This window comes from Alexandromys fortis, unplaced genomic scaffold, assembly GCF_014885135.2.
Source record: "Alexandromys fortis isolate MF-2015 unplaced genomic scaffold, M_Fortis_MF-2015_v1.1 scaffold_56, whole genome shotgun sequence".
Taxonomy (NCBI): domain Eukaryota; kingdom Metazoa; phylum Chordata; class Mammalia; order Rodentia; family Cricetidae; genus Alexandromys; species Alexandromys fortis.
Window position 1 is genome coordinate 7,618,891 of NW_026067935.1, and position 24,099 is coordinate 7,642,989.

General features: G+C 51.8%; 1 protein-coding gene across 2 annotated transcripts; it reads left to right on the forward strand.

Annotated features, from left to right (window-relative positions):
- Positions 1-2,951: 2,951 nt before the first annotated feature.
- Rhof (ras homolog family member F, filopodia associated) lies at positions 2,952-23,394 on the forward strand. Of its 2 annotated transcripts, XM_050146382.1 has the most exons (7): positions 2,952-3,088; positions 3,482-3,591; positions 7,152-9,977; positions 10,249-10,336; positions 21,003-21,112; positions 21,193-21,327; positions 21,976-23,394. In XM_050146382.1, exons 3-7 carry the CDS (start codon positions 9,840-9,842, stop codon positions 22,138-22,140), a joined length of 636 nt encoding a protein of 211 aa, XP_050002339.1. In that variant the 5' UTR covers positions 2,952-3,088; positions 3,482-3,591; positions 7,152-9,839; the 3' UTR covers positions 22,141-23,394. The 2 variants fall into 2 exon arrangements, with proteins under 2 accessions (XP_050002339.1, XP_050002340.1); XM_050146383.1 differs by lacking the exons at positions 2,952-3,088; positions 3,482-3,591; positions 10,249-10,336 and having other exon boundaries at positions 5,920-9,987.
- Positions 23,395-24,099: the final 705 nt, after the last annotated feature.

Below are 24,099 nucleotides of genomic sequence, written 5' to 3' on the forward strand. Positions count from 1 at the left end.
CACATTCCTGGGAGGATACAGCCCTCGCCTGGACGTGGAAGATAGCTTTTTTTCTCTCTTTTTTCCTTTCTGTTTTTATTTTTGGAGGGGAGCGCCCAGTAATTGTCCTGAACACATGCTTCTTCCTCCAGGCACCAGCGACAGAGTCCCCTTTTTTGCATTTATCATTTTCCTTCCCCTTTCTTTATTAAAGGTCCGGGAGTGGCGGCGGCCAATCAGCGCTCGGCTTCCATTTTGTGAGTTCAACTCGGAGGCTTCCCCGGCTTCGCGTGGATAGGTTTGCAGACCCCTCGGTCTCTCTTCTCGGGCTGCCGACACGAAGCAGCCGCCTCGCTGGGGCTTCGTGGTGGTGTATTTCATATTGGGGCTCTTTTCGGGGTTTGTAATTTGGCCGTGGGTAGGTAATTGGCTGGAGCAGGGCGGCAGGGCGCGGCAACCAATCAGCACACGGCTTCTATAGGGCTTGAGTTATTAGACGCTGATCTCAAAACATCCTTCATCAGACTCCAAGGAGAGGCCAACAGATGAGGGGAGCCATTTTTCTGCAATGGAATTAAATGGCCAAGTGGGTTTTTCCTTTGTTGCAAATGGGGAATGCTTTTCCTTTGACTCCACCATCCAGTTCAGGACGCCTGAATGTGTTTAACATTTGCCAAAGGACTCACACTTGGAAGAATGAAGAAGACCTTTTAAAAAGATCTGGATTTTTCCTTATGACTTGGAATCCATCTTTGTCTTGTATAACTAGGTCATAGCACACTATTAATGTCAGCAGTTAACAGTTTTGAATTCAAAAAACCTAAGTAAATGACATATTTAATTTTTTTCCTCTTTTTTTCTTGGGTGGGTGGGGGGAGATCTTGGAGCTGTCTTAATCTGTATTCTCTTGACTGAACAATAAATTTTTAAATATAATTTCCTCTATTAAACACTTAACCTGGTCATCTTATTAACTACTTTTTAACAAGGTAATGTTTTAAATGTATAGTTGGAGTAGCGAAATGGCAGCAACAAAAAAATTGTGAGCTGTTACTGTTAAATTTTCTAAAAACCTTTTACATTGTAAGTACCCAATCCATTCTGTCCTTCCTGCACTGCAGTTTTCATGTTACTGTCGCCTGAAATGTCCTGACTTTTCGGAATCTTCATCTGCATGTATGTCTTTGTCTCTGTCTGATGTAAGTCAGTTAAAATGCTTTTAGACGTTTGCTTTTATAAAGCTACGGTTTTTAGTTCAAGCTTTTTGAAAAATGTTTACAGCAATAGATGCTGCTCCGATTTCTTCCCAGTAACTCGTACACTTTCTTTGAAAATCGATCTATTTTGAAGAAAAACAGCTGTTTTTCTCGACTTGGGGGGGGGGGAACGACTGAGAGAAAGGAAGTCTTTCTTTACAAAGACTCAAAGCCGTCACTGAAAACTAGATTAAAACTGGAAAACAAGTCCTAGCTGGTGCAAGCCAAACACCTACGTTAACCCGGTGCTATTTTCTATGGTGGTTGGGATGGCTGGTGAGCTATTTTGCCTTTTGTTTGACTTGACCGTGTTTTCGCCTTTTTGTTTCTTAATGATCACACCATTGCTAAATCCAGAGCAGTAAACAGTCCACAGCGAAGCCGCCTTTTTGCCAGCCCAACCCTGGAAAGTTTGCAGTCGTGGAAGGAGCAGAAAATACTGAGTGTAACTTACAAAAAGGTAACAACAAAAGAACACCATTACCCCAGATTTTTTTCCCAACTAAATAACCAAAACAACAACAAAAAACCTTTCTTTTCATAATAACGTCTCCAAAAACACCGCCCAGTTTTTTCTTCTAGACTCCATGGCACCGGGCTGAGCGGGTAAGTAAAAAACTAAAATAATTTAAAAAAATTTAAGTGCCTTTGCCCCCTTCGAGGAACTCTTGATTGAGCAGGCCATGGGCTGTAGGTGATGGGAGCTGAGGTTTCTGGAGCTTGAGTTTGGCAACCGGTGACAGTGGGCGGGTGAGGGGACAAAGACTCTCCAGACCCCTTTGCCCCTTCTGCCCCAAAGGCGAAGAGAGCATCTCCCCAGTACCCTGGGACATCCATGGAGCTGGCTGCGATAGTCCCTTTGGCTCGCCTCAGGTCTGAACCTTGGTGGCAGAGAAGAAATTGAAGTGCTTTGGAGATGGAGGGGCTGAAAGAGCGAGGAAACCTTCCCACCCATCCTAAGGTTTCGTTCCCATTTGATTGTGGGGTTTCTGCACCCTTAAATCAGCTTTTCGGGGCTCCGGGGCTCGCCTGCTCTTCCAAAGAGAAAAAGGACAAAAGGCCGGCGTCCATGTTGGCACCATGACGCAGCATCTCTCCCGCCTGCAGCCGGGCGCTGCCTGTCCTCCCGGCCGCGCTCGCTCCTCCCTCCCAAACACGAGTTTTATTTTCAGGTTTTGAGCCGAGCCGCAGGCTGGGCCGGGTTGGGGCCAAGGCTGGGGCCGCCCGGCTGCTCAATGCTGCGGTGGCTAATGGCGGCCGGCTCTCCTCCTTCCTTCCGCCATTGTCTTTCCCCGGTTGTCGCTGGGAGGCAGTCCCGGGTCCTAAGAGCCTGCAAGGCAAGGCACCCGGGATGCTGGTGACGGGTCTCTGGGGGCCTTGGGCCTCCGGGGCGTCGCGTACCACAGTTCCCGCACTCGCCCACCCACCCCACCCCCGCCCGCCTGCCTGCCTCCGGGTGAGGCGTGCGACTCCCGCAGTGGCGGCCGCGGGAGAAGCCGGAGCAGGGCAGGGCGAGCCGCTGGAGGCGGGTTGAGGACCCTGATCTCCGCTGAAGCCCCGGACTCCTGGCCCAGGAGGGCACGAGGCCTCTCGCTGGCTGCTGTGCCTGCTGTTCGGCCTCAAAACAGAAGCCAAGTAGCCAAGGGCTAAGAGGCTGCCCAAGCCTCCCTTCACTGCCCACTCGGCTTCAGGAGACCCACCCCTGCCTCCCCCAGTCGTTCTTTGATAGCCGAGCCGGAGGGGCGGGTCTCCCCTTTTGTCCCCCCACTTTGGGATAGAGGCCCGTGCGGTGCCTGAGTCCCTTCACTTGGTCGCCAGGGGCTCAGCCTACAACCCAGCTCTGCGGGTTGGAGGTGTGTGTGTGTGTTGGAGGAGGGGGGCGGTTGGGGCCTGGGAAAGCCGATTGGGGCCTTCCCCCTCGGGAACCCCCCCTCCCGTGACAGTGCCCGAGGGTAAAGCCTTAGATCTCAGCCTTCCTGGGGGAGGGGATGCGGACTGGGCGGGCCTTTGGAAATGCAGATGAGCCGTCTCCTGCTGCTCGTCGCCCGGGCTGAACCTTAGTGACTCAGCCACCCCCACCCCACCCCCACCCATTCCAGAGTGAGGGCTGCCTTGTCAGCTGGAAAAGGGGGGGCACTTCTGAGGCTCCCTTTCTATCTAGTAGACCCTGTTGGTTTGCATTTGGCCGATCCATTCTCTGACCTACAAACTGTGGGACTGCCCTAACAGATCGTCCGAATTCACAGGTGTTGCCCGGAGCCCGGAGCAATGTCTCGGTTCTCCCCACAGTAGACAATCCTTGCCTCCTCTGGACATCTGGAACAGGCCTAATTTGACTGACAGCTTGCCCACTAAGGTAGGTAAGAGCCCTTTTCCCAAGTTGAGAGAACTATATCAGGGGGCTTTGGCCTGCGGCCTTCGAAGGGCGGGTTGGGATCCCCAAACTCGCTGGGCTGGTTCAGCAGCCCCTCCCCCACGCTGATGTGGCGGTTGTGTCTGTGTGTGAAATGGGCGGCCTGCTGGGTCCATCCAGCCCCGCCTGTCAACCTCTGTTGTCAGGCGTTTAGGGCGGGCGATTCTCTGCCGAATTTAGCAACTTACTAGAGCAGGACTACGAAGTATTTCCCAGTGGTGTGTTTTATGGTGGGTGGGAGGGTCCTGGAAGCTTCTGAAGGCATTGACTGTTTCCAGGCTTGCCGGTGGTGCCTCAGCCATTTCTCCTGAGTCCCATTAGGGTGGCCAAATGAGCCACCCTCTGATGTCTGGTTGCTGGCTAGACAAAGAACCAAAAACCCTGAAATCTTGCAACCTTTTGGTTTCCTTGACTTTTCCTGGATTCTCACAGTGGCCTTCTAGCTCCCAACAAGGCCAGGTTGTCGATAGCCTGGCTTCTAGAACCGTACAAAGCTGGCTGTGAAGCAGACGGGCTCTTTACGAGTGTTTACCGTGCGTACTCAGCACGGTCTGCGAGCCTCTCCTTAGCTGCAAAAATTAGGTATCCTAAGTCAGAAGGGGAACTCATTTAACCTCACTGTGCCCGGCTCTACGCGTCTCATTTAGAAGGTGCATCTAAGAATTAGCGCTTCTCACAGGGTCCCAGGCACTGCCAGTTTTCCAGACTTCCCCTGCTAGATGACACCTGGGATATTCTCCATCTGTATAGCTCCAGTTGGCTAGCCCTCCTCCGGCCCAGGAAACTTCACAGCTGAAAGTGGTGTGGCCCTTGATCTCTGACCCCTACCCCCCCCCCAAGAGTGCTCCTAGATAGCTGTTACTTTGATGAGCCTTTTGGCTGCAGGTGCTCCCCCTGTTTTGGCCTAAGCTTCCAGCTTCTTCCCCTTGCTCGTCACCCCCACAGTGAGGGCTGGAGTGTGGCTTGGGGAGCCTGGCAGGCTTCACGGAGGGGTTGTTGAAGGCAGGTTAGTGCCCAGTCGGGGGATGATTGAAGCCTGGCAGCTGTGAGCTAGTGACCTTGGACCAGTGCTGCCCTCCTGTTCCGTTCCCCTCCTTCCCCACCCCCGTAAAAGGATCATAACTGCTGGAAAAGGTTGATGGGAGGATTAATGGCGATTAAGGGGGCCGCACTCCTGCTCTGGCCTCCATCACGATAGGGATTGTTGCTGGGAGTGGCTGCGTGGGTGGGGGCTGGGCTGTGTCTTGGGCTTCTCCCCGCCAGCCCACTTCCTGAAGCACGTGCCGGAGCCTCCAGGCAAAGAGAAAGAAAACTGGCTCTGCTTGGGAAGGCGGCCTGCTGTTTTTCTTCCAGTGCAGTTTTCAGTCCGGGCCATTCCGGGTTCAGTGGGCTGTTCTGTAGTGGGTCACGATTTTTCAGGGTTACCCACTAGTGACCCCAAGAAAAGAAACAGCTCACTCAAGGTTCTGAGGCCATGACAGACAGGGTTCCAGGTTATCTTGGGTTTTCAGCCCAGAGCCTGGGCCCCTGACAGCCCCCTTGCTCAGCTGTCTGGGTTATTTTAGGCACCCTCCCGTTCCAGCTGTCTGCTGCCATCACAGTCAGAGCTGTCTGATAGTGAGGAACCAGAGTGGTCTGTGGCTCCCGCCGGTCCAGAGGGCCAGGCTTCCAGCCCTGGGTGAGCTTGCTTTGTGCTGGGAGGGCTGAACTCTTCGCCCCGAGTGGGAAAAGGCAGGAAAAGCACTTTCTAAGTTGATTGGGTTCATACTATACAGACCTTGTAAGCCACTTGGTCCTTCTAAGGGACCTGCTTTTCTGGCTAGAGTCCTTGGGTCTGGGGTCCTTATCTCCTCAAGCCTCAGACTAAGTAATTGACTAAGTCGCGCTGTGTCAGCTGTACCCTGGAGGGCTATAGACTTTGGGGAACAATTAGGTGCTAAACTGTGGTGTGAATCTTGAAAGGGAAAGACAGAAGTGACAGGGCCAACTTGCGACCCATTTCCACCTCAGGCTCTTTCACCTCCGGTCTCTCTCTCTCTCTCTCTCTCTCTCTCTCTCTCTCTCTCTCTCTCTCTCTCTCTCTCTCTGTCTCTCTCTCTCTCTCTCTCTCTCTCTCTCTCTCTCTCTCTGTCTGTCTCTCTCTCTCTCTCTCTCTCCCCGCCTCCCCCCCTCCCCCCCTCCCTCCCTCCCTCTCTCCCTCCCTCCCTCCCTCTCTCCCTCCCTCCCTCTCTCCCTCTCCCTCTCCCCTTATCACCTCCTGGGCAGTAGGGTGGAGCAGCTTGTGTGGCTGTTGTTCCTGGCTTTGAGGGGTGCCCCGCCCACTGGTCACCCACTGAGCTTGGGGCGGGGCTGCCTTGGCCTGCGGAGAGAGGGCCACGCCAGCGGAAGGACTGCCTGAGCTGGGAGGTGGCTGGACTAGCTTCACTACACAGACTCCAGCGTCCCCGCCCCTTCCGTCTCCTCCACCTGGCCTGGAGCCCTCGTTTGGAATTGACCTTTTAGACACTCTAGGTGGAGACAGTAGTCAAGATGGCTAGGAACACCTCACCATCACCTGCCCCCAGTGTTTTCGCAGACTGTTCTGTGCTCTCAGGCAAGTTACTGCGGGTGGAAAGGAGGAGGGGAAGTCGAACAACCATGTGGGCTATTTCTAACAGAAGAGGGTCTTGCCATGTCCCGTCTAGTCCTCTTGACAGGCTGGAACCACAATCCTTTGTGCCCAACTTAAGCCGTTTTTCCAGCCTGACCTCTAGAAATGACTTGCCCATCCTCCACTGGTTCCTTAGAGCTGTTAGGCAGCCAGGGCCTGGAGGAAGACTGCAGATAGCACCTTGGCTTCACACCCCCCACCCCTTTATCTGTTAAGTAGAACCTGAGTTTTATCTCTCGCTGCTATTGATACCATCTACATTTGGATAGCTAAATAATTGATTTATGGGGCCTCTGAGTAGGGGAGTGGTGCCCTCAGCCTCTCCCATCCTAATTTGTACTTTGTCCTGAGAGACTGAAGGTGTCCTGCCTCTGCTGTCCTTGGCTCATTTCCCTGTTGGCCTCTGTGGCATAGTCTTCCCTGAGACCATCCTGTGGCTCCCTGAGGGGTTTTGTGGCAAGAAGCAACTGAAGGAATCTTTCCCTCTCCTACACTTTCCAGGAATTCCTGGAGAATCAGAGAGTGACCCAGGGCCCCCAGAACATTGCTGGTGAGGGAATAAGCCACCCTGTGTGGGTGAGTGAGTCTTATCTCCTCAGCTAGACCGGCCTGGCCTGGCCTGACCTCTGAGGAGGCTCTAAACAGCAGCTGGCTGGATTCCTGGGTATTTTTAGCTACACAGATCCAGCTCCACCATCACCATGAGAGCTGGGTCCAAATCCAGCACTCCAGGCCTGCTAGTCCTGGGGTTCTGCCAGCCTCCTGTTGAAGCTGGGGTGGGTGGGTAGGGCAGGCTGGAACCAGTAGCGGCGTGTACCCTGAACCCACCTGAGCCAGAATCATTCGCTTTCAGTCACTTCCTCTCTGAGGCCTCCTGCAGACTTGCTCTGAGGATGAAGAGTGCAGACACAGGTCTCGGGGATCTGTGGAAAGTCGGGAGCCCTCTCTTGGCTATATGTAGCAGAACAAGCACTTTTTCCTTCTAAGTGAATTTTCTCCCCTGGCACATGTAGCCAGCCAGCCTCCCTGGCTCTGGACCAAGCTCAAAGAAACCTTGCAAAGGTAAGTGGGTCCCAACACCCTCCGAGCCATCCCCACCTTTGTGATCCACCCTGGAGTGGCCTGCTCTATGTTCTCTGGGGAACTTTGCCTTTGGCATACTGTCCCTCTTTTTTTTTTTTAATATTTATTTATTATGTATACAGTATTCTGTCTGTGTGTATGTCTGCATGCTAGAAGAGGGCACCAGACCTCATTACAGATGGTTGTGAGCCACCATGTGGTTGCTGGGAATTGAACTCAGGACCTTTGGAAGAGCAGGCAATGCTCTTAACCACTGAGCCATCTCTCCAGCCCCCCTTTTTTTTTTTGATTTTCGAGACAGGGTTTCTCCGTAGCCTTTTGGTTCCTGTCCCGGAACTAGCTCTTGTAGACCAGGCTGGCCTAGAACTCACAGAGATCCGCCTGCCTCTGCCTCCGAGTGCTGGGATTAAAGGCGTGCGCCACCACCGCCAGGCTTTGTCCCTCCTTTTTTGTTTTGGTTGTTTGTTTGCTTTTTGAGACATTCTTCTGTAGCTTTGTGGCCTGTCCTGAAACTAGCTCTTGTAGACCAGCCTGGCCTTGAACTCAGAGGTCCACCTGCCTCTGCCTCCCAGGAGCTGGGATTAGAGCTCCCACCAAGGGTTTTTTTCTTTTTCTTTTTTTTAAGCATCCTCAAAGGGCCACTAAGATAGCGCAGCCCTTCCTCCCTTGCCTGGTTTTGACAGGAATCATCTGTTGACTCTTTGTAGCCAGCCCTCCTTGCCCTTCAACCAACAGTCAGGTTCTCCCTGATATAACTGTTACCTTGACAACCCCTTGGGCCTGTTTCCCCCTCACCACTGAAACCTGAAGAGGGTTTTCAAGCTACAGTACATGTGCCCAAGTTGGGCACCGCTACTGCTTCCATTGGCACATCTTCTGCCCAACTGTACCCAATATAACAAACACAGCCTCCCTGGTCCCTTAGCTGATCTCACTGGTGCTGGGAACTCCTGTCAAACTGCTTCCTCCAGACTGCCTCCCCCACAGGCAGGAACATGGTTTCTTCTCAATAAACAAGTTGTAAGAAAGGAATGAACGACTTGCTGGATTTTTGTCTAAGGGGCCCTCCTTGATCCAGTGACAAGAGGCCTCTGCCCTAAAGCTGGAGGTTGATCGAGGTTTTCACTCTTCCGGTCCATGTTGGCTTTTGAGTTTCCGCGAGCGGTCGCTGCTGCCCTCTGGTGGTAGGGCTTTGCCTTGCGTCTCCTGGAGGAAAGGGGAGGGGGCGGGAAAACGAGAAGAAACCCTGACATTTATGGAACCTCCCGGATCGGTAGTTTACTCCACAAAGCGAAATTTCCTGAGTGCTTGCGGAGAACTTGCAAATTAGGTTTCGTCTGGGTGGGGAGGGTCAAGAAGATCCCTGAGCCCTGCTAAACTCCAGCTTGGAGGTTCGCGCTCATGCTGGCAGGCTGCAAGGATCCCACTCCCTGACCACTGGCCTGCTTTTAGAAGTAGATCCTCAGCTCATAGTAACGGGAAAATGTCACAGTGACATCAGCCAACTGTATCGCTAGTACTTGTTTGTATTAAGCTCTCGGCCAAGAGCTACTTGAATGGTGATGGGAGTGGAATTCCTGGGGTGAAAGACACGGAGCCAGAGGACACCAGAACGCTTCTTGGTGGAGATGGGGACTATAGGTTTCCAAAGTTTAAGGAAGGGCCAGGTGCTCTCGACCTGTCAGAGTCACGACAGTGTCACTTAGGTTCACCCCTCTAAGCCTTGCTAGATACTACCTATGTATTTTGAGTCAGTCCTGGAAATAGGCTGTTCACCTGAAGTCACTGCAGAAGGCGTTTCCCGGCAGGGGGCGCTACGGTTCCACGGTGCGGGTCAACAGAACATCCGAGTAGAGACGGGAAGAGAGCAGAATTCCTGTATTCCCACACTGACGAGGGCCAGGCGCAAACTATGTGGACACACACAACCCACGTTCTGGTGTCTTCTCGGGAACGAGCCGCGGGACTACAACCCGGAGGAAAACAGGCCACACTGGCCGACTAGCTGCAAGGGCTGGATGCGAACCTGGTTGCCGGGTACAGCCCCCAATTAAGGAGTCTACGGGGGGGGGGGTGAAGCTGGCCAATCAAAGAGTCCTCGCTAGGAGGCGGAGCCTGCCAATCAAGGGCTGTCGGTGTGAAGAGGCAGAAACCACGAATCTAACAGAGCTGGGGGTGTGCAGGCACACGTGGTGAAGGGGATGCGCTGCGCTTGCGGTTCAGCATCCGGTTCCTCCGTTTTTTTCGTTTCCCCCGGGACTAAGACAAACACCCAGGGCTGGGAACGTAGCAGAGTAATTGTGGCAACGAGGGGAACCCGGGAGGCTGCCTGGCAGAAGTGGCGACAGCTGCCCGAGGGCGGAGCCTCGTAGCCCCGCCCTGCCGCCCCGCCCCCGCCCTGTCGCTCAACTGGGCTCTGGCCAGAGCGCAGCATCCAGCGCGCTGCGGGCTCCGGGCTATGGACGCCCCAGGTGCCCCGGTCCCAGCCGCTGCCCCCAGCTCCGCAAGGAAGGAGCTGAAGATAGTGATCGTGGGTGATGGTGGCTGCGGCAAGACGTCGCTGCTTATGGTGTATTGCCAAGGCTCCTTTCCCGAGGTGAGGCCCGGTAGGTGGCATGAGGGGTGAGGATGGGCTTAGGACCGCGGGGAGCAAGGGGGTATCCTCCAGCCACGATCCAGGCCCAGAGTCTAGACCTTGGAGTCCTGGGTGTCTCCTTCAGGCAGCCCTTCGAGAATTCCCGGGCTTAGCCCAGTGGTTTGCCAGGTCCGAGCTGGATGGAGTGATGGTGTTATACAGTTGTGGGGGAGGGATCTGTCTGGTCCGCCTTTACATCCCTTAAAGGATCAACCCGACCCCTCTCTCACAGCACTATGCCCCATCGGTGTTTGAGAAATACACGGCTAGTGTGACTGTGGGCAACAAGGAGGTGACCCTGAACCTCTACGACACAGCTGGTAAGTGCACCAGAGCCCAAAGGGTCCCCTTGGTCATCCCCAAGGGTTTCCCCTGCCTTCTTGGGGCATTCCCTTCCTGACACCCTACCATGCCAGAAGGTCTCTGTAGGGATGTTGGCTGGCTGGGAGGCCCTGCAAGCCAAAAGAACCTCTGCCATCTCAGCTTTAAGAGGTGGTTAATAGGTTGAGGTGAACTCTGAGCCACCCCCTCCCCCCCAAAGCTATGTTCTGTTCTGCAGCCTTGTTCCTCTCCTGTGGTTCTAGAAAACGTGGGCTGTACTTCTACCTCCTAGGGTTGCAGAATTCCTTACTTACTGTGGTCTTTGATTGAGTCCCCTGGGGCTTGGATTCCAATGGGCTGTGTTTCTGGTCCCCGTAGTTTTAGGTTAGCTCTAGACCTCAGCTGTGACTCCAGGAGTCTGGCTTGTCTGTGTTGAGACCCCAAGGTCCTGTGTCCCTGACTTCTGGGATCCTAGGGCTACAATCCATTTTGTGTTTTCTTGGTTTTTCTGTGAAAAAAAAAAAACAGACAACTTTAGGAAAGAACCTAAGGTCTAAGAATTGGGTCAAAATAAGGTACTACTGCCAGCCCCTCAAAGAGTGGACTTCTGCTCATAGTCCACGAATACTAGGATTCCCTTTGGGGTGCCATGAGCGTTTACAGGATAAAGGTTGAACCAGGTGGAGCCTCACCCATCTTGGTGACTCAGTGTCTAGTGACTGAGTGGAACCACGTCACTGTCACTGAGAGCCCCTTCCCTGCTAGTCTATCCCTGTGTGTGTGAGGTAAAGTCTCAGGTCTTAAATGGAGTCTAAATCCAGGTATTCTCCCCACCCCACCACCACCTGGAGAAGATCAAGGGGGGGCTATTCTTGCCCCAGACTACCTCATTCCTGTAGTAGGTTCTATTGGAGACTTCCAGCTCCTCTGAGTGGCCCACTGAGGCTCTCTGCCCTCCCTCTCCTCCAACCCCAGGTGTGTGAGGAAGGAATTCTGAGGTGTGGCTCCAAGAGCAGTAAAAGTCTGTCTGGGAGACTTACTTTCACAGGCCTCTGATCCGGGAGCCAGGGAGGGGCAGGCCCGTTGACCATACTTTGGGGGAAGTACTGCTTGAGCAGAAGTATTGCGCGCCTCCCCACAGTTCCAGGAGAGGCTGGGAAATCTGTTTTTTTTTTCCTCCCTCTGCCATCAGTCTTTCCTGTCACATCCCAAAGTTCCTTGTTTGGGACCGTTTCCCCCATCAGAGCGGAGACCATTCTGGGCATTTTCAGGAAAAAGGAAGATGCCCAAAGTACATGTCAGGCGAGAGTGTCATCTAGAGGGTTCTGAATGCAGCTGCACGGGGATGGAGGTAGAGCCCAGGGGCTGTCCTCCGAAGGCTGAGATGATGCTACGGTGCGCTGATCGTGTCTGCAACTTTCTGTACGTACTTGAAGCTAGACCAAGACCCTGACTTGGTTCTACTTAGTTGCCACATTGGGGGCATCTGAGTCTCATTTTCCTCATCTTTAATCAGAGCTAAAATAGCCAAAAGAGTGAGATAAAACTCATAGACACAGCATTCAGCACAGCGGCTGGCTCTTGGGTGGCTCAGCATATACTGATATGTATATGCTGAATATATATTGGTTTTTTGATACAAGGCTTTGAAGCCTGTCTTAGAACTAGCTCTTGTAGACCAGGCTGGCCTTGAACTCACAGAGATCCCCTTGCTTTTGCCATGCAAGTGCTGGGATTAAGGGCGTGTGCCACCACTGCCCAGCTTTTGCATATACTGTTATTTAGATTTCTTTTGTGCTAGGGCTGAAAAATCAGACCCTTGTGCATACTAAGTTCTACCCTTGAACTACATCCCCAGTCCTCAGTCTGAGTTTGTTTGTTCAAGACAGGGTCTCTGTTCCTGGGGCTGGCCTCAGACATGCCTAGTGGCCCATGCTGCCCTCTAGTTCTCCAGCCTCCCTTCTAGCCGCCTGAGGTAGCCACACTACCATACACACACACACACACACACTCACTCACTCACTCACTCACTCACTCACTCATGGCTCCCGCCCCAGCTCCTACTGTAGGGTGTGGAGAGTCCACCTACCCTCTCAAGGACTGTCCACTGTACGTTTTCTGAGACAGGATTCCTAAGTCCTAGAGCTGTGTTGAAGAGTGGCTGGCGTGTCATCTGTCACTCAAGAGTGACTGGGGAAGTTCTAATGGCTAAAGGAAATTCCCTGGCCAGTGAGCAGTGAGCATGAGGCTGGCTCATGTGTGTTCACAGTGTTTGTCAGGAGGAGGCTCAGTGGCGGTGGGATAAGTGAATTCATTATCGGGCTAGATGAGTCAGCTCTACCTGTGGCTGGGTCTTGGGATACTGTGGGAAAAAGTGATGGCTAGTAACTGTCTAGACTGGAGAAAAGTGGAGGCTCCGGGGTGAGGGCAATGCCTGAGTTAGAAATGACTCTGGAAAATGCCATAGAAAGCTCTAGAACTGGGGAGAGGGGCCTGCCTCTCCAGTCGGCAATAATCAGAGTTATGGAACAGGAATGACCCCAGAAAGCTAATTTTTTACCAGACCCCGAATGGAATGACAGCCATGGGCAGCGCTACGTCACTGCCCACGGGCCCCACATGTAAGGCCTGTCTGGCTCCTTGCTTCCATTCTGCGGAAGCAGAGACACCACAACCTTTACCAAGCTCAGAAGGTGGAGGGGGTGGGGCCCTAGCACCCACAGCTCTAGTAGCCTCCCCCGAGCCCTGACATCTTCAGACAGGAAGCTGTGGTGAGGCCAGAAGGTTGCTAGGCAGTGGGGTGGTGTCATGGTGTACCCAGAGAGGCTAATCTAGTCTTAGAGGGGCACAGAAGCATGGGGAGCTGTGTGAGAGAGAATAGGAAAATTGGGGCACAACAGCTGCTGAGACAAGGGGTCAAGACCAGAGGGGCATTATGGTCCTAGTGTCGGGACCACTCCAGCCTAGAGCCAGCCAAGTCAGGTACCATGGTCGCATGTCAGGACCTTCCTGTCCCTTCCTGTCCCTTCCTGTCCCTAGGGGGGGAAGGGGGGCAGAGGGGCCCTAGCAAAGCCAGTAAGAGTGGGTGTTCCTCCTTCAGCAGCTTCCCCTTCTCACGCTGCCCACACCTCTAACCTATACTTTGGTCAAAACGGGTCACCTCCTGGCCTCCAGGAGATTCGGGGGTACTGTGTCTTGATGACATGCTAGTCTCCAACACAGCTCTAGGACTCAGGAACCCTGTGCCGGAAAAGGGACACGGTCAAGTGGGGAAAGCCCCATCCACAGGAAATGTCAGGTGGAGGGCTGGCCTCACTTCCACCTGCCTCAAAAACTGCTAGCTGAGGGGAAATGGCACTTCAGAGGAACTCTGGCCACAGCCCCGTTCCTCACTAGAGCCACAGCATGCTTAAGGAGATTATGGGCAGGTGACTTGGACATCTTCATGGGCAAAATAGGAAAACAGACCAACCTAGTGGATGGGAGGCCTCCTTGAGGGGTTCAGAGATTCAGGGGTTAGAATTGCATCCATTAACCTACCTTGGAACTTTCTGCTTCAGTAGTAACCACAATAGCAGTGGTTACACCTCTGCCCCCCCCCCCCCCAAGTCCTTTTGTTTCACAAGTCAGGGCAGAACCTGTGACCCCTTTCCCAGGTAAGGGAATGAAGACTTAGGAAGGAAAGTACTAGGTTGTCCTGGAACTTGGTTTTGTAGACCAGGCTGGCCTTGAACTCACAGACATCCACCTGCCTAGGCATCCCAAGTGCTGGGATTAAAGGCGCGTGCCACCACCGCCCGGCTTGAACCTGGGTCCTTTGGAAGGGCAACCAGTACACTTAACCACTGAGTCATCTCTCCAGCCCCCAAAATGAAGTTTTAAAACAGTGTTTTGACAGGATAACCATTCAGAGAAAAGGGTTACTCTTACTAAGCATGGTGATCACGGTCATGAAGACTCGCCTGCTTTTAAGGCTCCAGTCACAGTAAGGAGGCTGAAGGTGGCTTCATTCCTACTGGGAAAAGGCTTCCTGGGGGACTCTGGGTGCTTTTAGAGTGTCTGGGCAGGCAGATGACTTGATAGTGGGGACCAAGCTGTCTGGCACTGCCCAACTGTGACCTTGACAGGGAGCTCCCCTCAGCCACGTGGGCTCCCTTCACCACCTGGGTGCTGCTTGGATTGTCTTGGGTCAGGAAGTGAAATGCAAAACCCACCAAAGGGCTGTGTGGGGACAGCTCTGGGCTCAGCTGTCTCCCTTCCCTCACTCAATTTTTATTGTGCTCACCTGGCTTCCCAGACTTGCAGTGGTCCCCTACTTGGGGGTGGGAGACAAACGTCAGAAAAGTAATGTGACATCAGATAATAAGATGTATCTTAAAGCAAAGAGAAAAAGAAAGAGAAAGAAAACCCTTGTTAGGGGATAGAGGGACAGCAAGAGGCCACTGCTTCCGGGTGGTTGTGAAAGGTTTCCTGGAGGTGACATTTCTGCATAGAGAAATGAGAGAGAGAGAGAAAATCAGCCAGCTGCAAACTGTTAGGAGAATCTTCTGGAAGAGGGAACAGTAATGGCAGTGTGTGAACACTCTGAACACACTGTGGTTCCTCTTCCTCCAGCCCACAGCCACCGACTCCACCCTCGACTCTACCAGGTCCCTCTCTTTAATGTAGTGGTTGAGTTGCAGCTGCTCAGCCCAGCGCATCTCTCATCTTTGCTGCCAACAACTAGCTATTATTTCCTGAATGTCTGCCGAGGGCCAGGAATGAAGGAGAGACATGGTCGGTCTCTGCCCTCACAGGGTGCCCTGCCTTCAGGTGAGAAAGTACACAACAGGTACGCATCTAAGGAACCTGTCTGGAACAAGCAGAATAGGACACGCTTGGAAGACATGCTGAGAGCAGGAAGGACCTGTCAGAGGAGGTGTCCAAACCCACAGCAATTGGCATGCAGGGAAAACCGCTGTACCTGGCCCTCATTTTATAAACTGTTCATGGAACCCTATAGACAAAATTTTGGAAGAGAATGAGTGTGTTTCTTGTATCAGAGTTATGCTCACCGCCCCTAACCCCACCTACAACTTAGAGGCCCAGAGCCTGTCTTTACACAATACAAAATAAAAGCTGTTAATTCATATTAATTCCACTTAGAAAGTTTGGGGTTGCCTCCTAACTCAGTGGCTTTAGGCAAGTTGCTTCTCTTCTGTGAATCTCATCTGTATATGAATCTGAGTAGAGTCATCCCTCAGTACTCCCAAAGGATGGGTTCCAAGACCCTCATGCTACCCACCTTGGTAATAAAATCCATTGAGATTCAACTTCAAGATCCTTAGAGAAAATGGTACAGCATCCATATGGCACACCTACACATACCGTTTAGTTACCCCAGGTTACTGAGGATGCAGTATCAGGCTATGTAAAGAGCTACTGCCTGTATTGTTTAGGGAAACGTGACAAGAGGTCTGTGTTTGTTCAGTACAGATACAGTGTCTCTTTCTGAATGTTTCTTTTCTTTTGTGTCTTTTGGTTTCTCTATATAACAGTCCTGGATGTCCTGGAACTAGCTCTGTAGATCTCTGCAGAGGTCCGCCTGCCTCTGCCTCCCCAGAGCTGGGATTAAAGGCGTGCAGCCCAACTCTTTCTGTTTGTTTGTTTTGGGGTTTTGTTTTTGTTTTTTTTCGAGACAGGGTTTCTCTGTGGCTTTGGAGCCTGTCCTGGAACTAGCTCTGTAGACCAGGCTGGTCTCGAACTCACAGAGATCCGCCTGCCTCTGCCTCCCGAGTGCTGGGATTAAAGGCATGCGCCACCATCGCCCGGCAGTCCAACTCTTTCTGAAAGTTTCTAGCAGAAGTTGCTTCTGTGGAGAGAGAATCCAAAGATACTAGGTTGACTGTAGCTGTACTTTCCCTTGGTTGTAATTAAGGGCATATATCTTTTAAGGATTATTTTTATGTCTGAGTGTTTACCTGCATGTGTGTATGTGCAGGACATGTGTATGTGCCTGGTGCCTAAAGTGGTCAGAAGAGGGGATCAGATTCTCTGGAACTAGAGTTACAGGTGATTGAGTCATGTGAGTGCTGGGCACGGAACTCAGGCTCTCTCCAAGAGTAGCAAGTATTTTCTTTATTTTAAATTAATATTTAGTGTGTATGTATGTGTGCATGTATGTGTGTGTGTGTGGTCCTGGGTATGTATATGTGAGTGTTAGTACCTCTAGAATCCAGAAGAAGGCATTGGATGGAGTTACAGGCAGTGATGTGCTGGGAACTGAACCTAGGTCCTCTGTAAGAGCAGCAAGTGCTCTTAGCCTCTGAGCCATCTCTTTTGCCCCTGTAAAGAATCCTTAACGATGAATGGCAAATACTTAAACTAGGGGCTGGTGAGATAGCTCAGCGGTTAAGGGCACTTGTTGCTCTTATAAAGGGCCCAAGCTTAGTTCCCAGCACCCACATGGCAGCTCACATCTGATGCCCTCTCCTAGCCTTTGTGGGCACTGCATGTAGATGGTACACAGATGTACATGCAAGAAAAACATGGTATAACACACACATACATAAAATAAATAAGTCTTAAATAAAAAAAGAAAAATCGTACACTGGGGTTGGAGAGATGGCTCAGCAGTTTAGAGCACTTACTTTGTACAGGAGTCAGTTTAGGTCTTCAGTACCCACGTAGTGGCTCACAGCCACCTGTGATTCCAGCTCCAGGTGATTGATATACACCCAGGAACACACATGATGCGCACGCATATATCTGGGCAAAACATTCATATCCATTGTGATGCTCTGAATGAAAAAGGCCCCCATAGCTTATATGTTTAAATGCTTGGTCCCCAGTTAGTAGGAGGTGTGGCCTTGTTGGACAGGGTGTGTCACTAAGGGTGGACTTTGAGGTTTCCAAAGTCCTCACCAGTCCCTGCCTGCCACTTGCAGATCAGATGTGCCCTTAGCTATCTCTCTAGCATCACACCTGCCATATGCTTCCCACCATGATAAGGAACTAAGCTTCTGAAAGTGTAAGTAAGCTCTCAATTAAATTTTTTATTTTAAAAGTTGTCTTGGTTGCTGGGCACCGGTGGAGCACACCTTTAATCCCAGCACTCTGGAGTCAGAGACAGGCGGATCCCTGTGAGTTCAAGGCCAGGCTAGTCTAAGTACTCAGATCCTGGACTGCCGTGGCAATATGATGGGACTTTGTCTCAGGAAAAAAAGAAAAAGGAAGAAGCCATTGGTATTTTTAAAAGGATGGCATGGGGTGGGGTTACTAGCAAGCAACAGACAGATCCAAGCTGTGCACGACAGACGCCAGCCTGGTGTGGCAATTAATCACTTGAAATGTAGTTAGCGAACCACGGGACTCAATTTTTTCTTGTTAATTAGTTGACATTCAAATAGTCACATAGGGCTGGAAGCTGGATACACAGGCCTAGAAAGACACTGGCAGCCGGGCGGTGGTGGCACACATCTTTAATCCCAGCACTCGGGAGGCAGAGGCAGGCGGATCTCTGTGAGTTCGAGGCCAGCTTGGTCTACAAGAGCTACTTCCAGGACAGGAACCAAAAAAAAAAAAAAAAAAAAAAAAAGACACTGGCAGAGATTTAGATAGAAGACTGCGTAGGGTTATATGTTGGATAACATCCTGAGCCAGTGCCCTGATGCCCCACAAAGGGTATCTCCTAGTTGTAGTGGGGAAGAGAGGCCAAAGTCAAGTGTCCCTTTCTCCCGTGCTGAGGGGACCTAAAGGACAGCATGGGTATTTTTCCTGGCCCAGCTGTCATGATGGCTGGCACATACTGTCGACCCCATCCGTTAGAGGAATATTGGCTGGTGGCAGGCCCATGGGGCAGGTTTTATTTTCCATGCCCCTAATTGTATGGGCTCATATGTGCCTGTAATGTCAACAAGACTTGGAAGTTAGAGGCAGGTGAGTCAGGAGTTCAGGACCAGCCTGTCTCAAAAACAACCCGCATACACGCATGCCACACACACACACACACACACACAAATACATGTTTTAAAAAAGTAAGGAAGGCAAGTCTGGTGGCACAAGCCTTTAATCCCAGCACTCGGTGGGCAGAGCGGGGGAGAATCTCTGAGTTTGAGGTCAGCCAAGGCTTACATAGCGAGACTGTCTTTTAAAGTAACAGAACAGAAATTGGAGAGATGGCTTAGTGAATGAGAACACTGGCTGCTCTTCCAAAGGACCCGAGTTCTATTCCCAGCACCCACATGACAGCTCACAGCAATCTGTAACTCCAGTCCCAGGGGATCTGATGCCCTCTCTTCTGGACTCCAATGGCCCCACATGCATGGCGCATAAACATATATTCAGGCAAGACACTCATACCCATGAAATAAGTCAATTCGAAAAGTCGGGTGCTGTGGATTTAACCTGGGTCATTTCTGCAAGAAAGATCCTCCCAGCCAGTCTGCACCAAGCCATCACTCCACTCCGGTCCCCAAAACAAGTTCATTTAAAAAAAATTATTTATGTGTATCGGTGTTTTGCCTCCACTATGTGCACGTGTGTCTTATTATTTATCAGAATAAAGTGTCAGGTCCCCTGAAACTGGAGTAGTGGGTAGTTGTGAGCCACCAGGTAGGTGCTGGGAACAGAACCTGGGTCCTCTGGAAGAGCAGCAAGTGTTCTTCACTGCTGAGCCATCTCTCCAGCCCCAGTAAATCAATTAAGACAATTTTAAAAAAGAGAAGGAATGAAAACCTAGCCACTAGGGTAAAGGTTAACTGACCCATCACGTAGAACTGCTGGAAGAGGGGAATCCATTTCCCTGACAGTGGCACTGGCTCTATCCACCCCTCCAGGATGGGCCTCGTGTGCAGGAGAAGTTGAATAATGTATAATGGACTCCAACGGGTTTTTTGTGCGCTTTTATTTGGTCACAGTTCAATTTTTTTTTTAATTGTAGGGGCGTGGTGGTTTTCTTGGTTTTGGGGGTGTTGTTGTACTGGGTTTTTGCTCGTTTTTTGAGAAAAGACTTAAAAGTCATATGAATTGGAAGGGAAGATTATGACCAAAATATATTTAAATTTAAAACTTGTTTTAATGAAAAACATAAACAGCAATTCTCAAATAACCAATAAAATTTTTCAAAATAGAAAAATTAAAAGATGCCGATATTCCAAGTGGAGACTCAGGTTCCACAGGTGACTTATCTAAGTCACCGAGCAGGTGAGGGACGCAGCTGAAGTTTGAACTTGTGTCCTACTTGCCTATGGTGCCCATGACTTTAGAAGCTGTGCTTTGGTGGAGCTCACTGAGGCCGTAAGACCAGGCAGGCGAGAGGGGGAACCTGTGCCCTGTTACCAATGGGAGACCGAGCATGCATATCCTGAGTGCAGGCTGGCACCGCCCAGAAACATGGGGACAGGCTGGATGGGTGCCTCCTGGACTTCCATGTTCCTGTAGGAGATGGACATCACGTTTACATAGAGGCGGCTGAGGGTCACCAATGAGTTCTAGGTATTCCTTCCTCACTGTGGGAGGTGATTCAAGGGGGTGTGTAATCCTGACAGTTTCCTGGACCAGGAAAAACCCACCTTTCTGGTGAAGTGGGTGAACTCTGACTTCACAACGGAACAATGACGGGGTTGGTGGGGCTTGCTGGGATTGGCGCCAGTACCATGACAAGCAAGGGAAGGCTGTTCTGAGGCACCCTGCCAGGAGAGCAATGTGGGTAGCATGCGTGCTGTTACTACAGGGCAACTGCAGAGACAGATCAAGCAAGTGAGCCAAACAAGAACACCGAAGCTCAGAAGGTTCTCTGGGTTCTCCCGTGCAGACTCTCTGGGAGTTTAAAAACGTTGACAGAGAAATTTCCCGTGGCCAGGCATGATGTATGCTGGTGCAGGTGTGCCCAGGCAGAGGCAGGCAGATGGCTGTGCATTTGAGGCTAGCTTGGTCCACACAGCAAGTTCCAGGTTAGCAAGGGCTGCACAGTAAGATCCTAGTCCAGCTGGGTTGTGGTGAGGCACGCCTTTAATCCCAGCACTCTGGAGGCAGAGGCAGGTGGATCTCTGAGTTCAAGGCCAGCCTGGTCTACAGGACAACCAGGGCTGCACAGAAACCCTGTCTCAAAAACCCAAGGGGGAAAAAAATGTCAAAAACAAAATAAATACAAATTTAAAAACTGAGTTACCTCCAATTTTTACAAAAGCAGAATGAGCCACACCTAGGCCCAGCTTCTAGGCTCTGATTGGACTAGGCCTATGGAGGGCTGTGTCTGGGACCGTCACGTGTCCCCTGGTGGGCACCAGGTGCAATGGAGCTAACTGCCCCATGAGATGTGGTGATAGATGTGTCTATTCCTAACTCATTAGCATTTGCAAGAATAGGCAGGAGGAATCCAGGCAGCTGCCCCAGAACCAAGGAGGCTGGAGCCAGCACATGCTTCTGGGCCTGGGAGACATCCGAATGGCAAAGACCCCAGATCCGAGTCCCAGGCTGGCAGGCAGGGGAGTACACCACCCTTGGCAGAAGGCTACAGCTTACAGTTCTCTGTTATCACTCCAGCCGAGCACATGGCTTTGATGGCATACAATCTAGTCCCTCTCTCCCTGTCCTGTCCATTTTATAAATGAGGAAACTAGGCCCTGCGCTCATCCCCCCACCAAAGCCCAGGGATTCGTGTCTCTGATGCCCCTCTGGTTTCAGGGCAGGAAGATTATGATCGGCTGCGGCCCCTGTCCTACCAGAACACACACCTCGTTCTCATCTGCTATGACGTTATGAACCCCACCAGCTACGACAATGTCCTCATCAAGGTAAAGTCCTGCCTGCCACTGAGAGTAGGGGCAGCTCCAGGGTGGCCTCTGACCTGATACCCTGCTTTCTCCCTCCTCAGTGGTTCCCCGAAGTAACACATTTCTGCCGAGGGACCCCCGTGGTTCTCATCGGCTGCAAGACAGACCTGAGGAAGGACAAGGAGCAGCTGCGAAAGCTCCGGGCAGCCCAGCTGGAGCCCATCACCTACACACAGGTGGGCCAGGGTCCCTGGACAACCATCGCCAGAAACCACCCAGGCCTTGGTCTTCTCAACTAGAGAGCCTAACTGGCTGATGGAGAGCGGAAGCAAACAAAGGTCTAAGAGCCATCCAAAGTAGTAATAATAATAACAATAATAATAGTAAGGCGCACACCTTTGATCCCAGCACTCAGGAGGCAGAGGCAGATGGATCTCTGTGAGTTCGAGGCCAGCCTGGTCTACAGAGCAAATTCCAGGTCAGCCAGAGCTACGTAGTGAGACCCTGTCTCGAATAAATAGAGAGGAATAGGCACTAATAATAGTAAAGCCAAGGTTTTTATTACGTCACTTAGCCAGCAAACTCAGTGGTTGAGTTTGGAACAGACCTGAGATGTGTTTAGCCCCAGTTCTCAGAATATCAGAATTCAGTTCCCCTCCGCCGAAAGCTTGGGAGAGGGCAGGTGGGGGCCAGCAAGGGCTTTCTTCCACCCAGCCATGCAGACACCAAACTGGCCAGCACTCAGACTTTGGCCACCAAAGTCAGTTCTCCACTCTGGAGAACCAAAGCTAGCCCAAAACTCCTAAGACTCTGAGGGGGTATCGGGAGGCATCAGGCCCTCATCTGATTAATACTGCTCCCCTTCCTTCCCCCCCCCCCCCCAGGGCTTGAGTGCCTGCGAACAGATGAGAGCTGCGCTCTACCTGGAATGTTCCGCCAAGTTTCGGGAGAATGTGGAAGATGTCTTCAGGGAAGCTGCCAAGGTGGCCCTCAGTGCCCTGAAGAAAGCACAAAGGCAGAAAAAGCGCAGGATCTGCCTGCTGCTGTGACCTTGGGGCGCACAGCCCTGAGCAGAGCTGTCCGGGTTAGGGACCCAGGCCTCGGCTCCTACTGGGATTTTATCCCGTCAGAGCACTGGGGCTAGACTCTTGGAACATTCTGGAACTGTTCCCTTTGGGTTCATGCTATGGTTCGATGGTGAATGAAGATGCCAGACCCACCAGTGTCCCTCTCCCCTGGGGCTGACACTTGTTCCCAGGCTGCAGGAGGGCCCTCAGAACAGCTCTTCTCGCCCCAGCCATGCGTGTTTCCCTTTCCAAAGCCAATTCATGCTTGAAACTCAGAAAGGCACGGAGAGTGTGGAGAAGTGTGGATGTGCACTACTGCTCCCAAGTGTCCCAAGGCCACCGTTCCTCTGTCACCCTCCCTGAGCTCCTGAGATAGCTTGGCTACATCCTCCATCCTCTTCCTCCTCCCCGCCAGGAACCGAGGGCCACAGCCTATCAAGAGAACACAGGCATCAAGCCGGACATGGGCAGGCACCAGCTGTTCCTGCTGTACCACACTGAAGACTTTTGTCTTAGCCTGAGACACATGTTCAGGGGAAGAAGAAACAATCTCTTAAAAGGTCAAAATATACTCAGGCCTCCCATCCGATCCCTACCCCAGATTTCACCTCCAAACCCGCAACTGACTTCCACTGGGGACTCCTGATGGACAGTGCCTGCACCCCATCAGAGACCTCAGGCGAATGGACTCTCCCCTTAGACCATCCCCATCTGTAAGCGGCCAGGACTGGGTCATCATTCCACCCTATTCAGTGTCTGCTTCTACCAGGATGCGGGGCTCAGGAATGGCCTGTCCCTGTCTCCTTCCAGAACTAACCTGCAGACCACCAATGTCCACAACAGCAAGACTCCTGAGCTCTGAAATTCCTTCCGGAAGGTCTAGACTCTGCATTTCAGAACTTTTCAAGCCAAGTTTCCCAGGTGGTTTTAGTGCCCCCAAGAGGAAGTCAGCATCCCCCAAGAAGAAACCATGGCCTAGGCTGGCTCATCTGTCCTAGGACCTCTTGACTCAGCCCCCAAAGTCAGGTTGCCAAGGAAAGGGACTTCTGGCCCCCTACCCCGCAAGTGCCCCAAGGCCCTGCTGTCCCCTGCAGAGCTAACCAAGGACCTCTTGGTCTCTCAGAATCCAAGGCCTTGTAGATAAATTATGATGTAGGGCAGAGGTCAACAAACCACAGCCTGTGGGCCACACGTGGCCACTGCCTGTTTTGTAAATAAAGTTTTATTGAACTGCCACAGTTGTGCAATGGCAGGTTACCACAGGGCTAGCCCGCACAGCCTGAACTACTTATAGTCTGGCTTTAATGGGGAAAGTCTGCTGATTCCTAACCTGGGGCAATCCTGGGTACCTGCAGAGGGCAGGCCAGGTGATCCAAGGACAGGAGACCAAGGACAGAAGTAGGGCAGGGATGAAGGGAGGGGCAGGTTGTGGCAAACAGGAGCATGACCTTGCCCCTTGGGAATGTTGCCAGGTCTTTCCATTTTTGTAAGGTAAACAGAAATCTGGATTCTTATGTGGGGGAGGCGAGATCTCATTTTTATCACATAACTAAAGAAATTTAAACTCCTGTGGAGACCAAATGAAACATGTCTGAGGACACCAGCTGTGGAGCTGGATCTGAGCGTGCAGCTGAGGTCCGTGGGTCGGAACATGGACCTCCATGGGTCAGAAGGACAGAACATTCAGCTGAACGTGTTTGCACCTCCACTCTTGCTGCTGCCTGGATCTCACAGGGTCACACAGGCCTTCCCACACATATGACTCTCAGAGGTCAACAAACCTCTGAGAGAGAGGGAGGGAGGGAATGAATGATTTCCAAATGGCTTAAGTTCTAGTCACACTGGGTCTAGGGCCCATGTCAAGGACGCACAGCAAGTCCCTGAAGGAAGGCTGAAGGGCAGCAGTGAGAAACCCCCAAGAGTCCACTGGACCGCAAACAA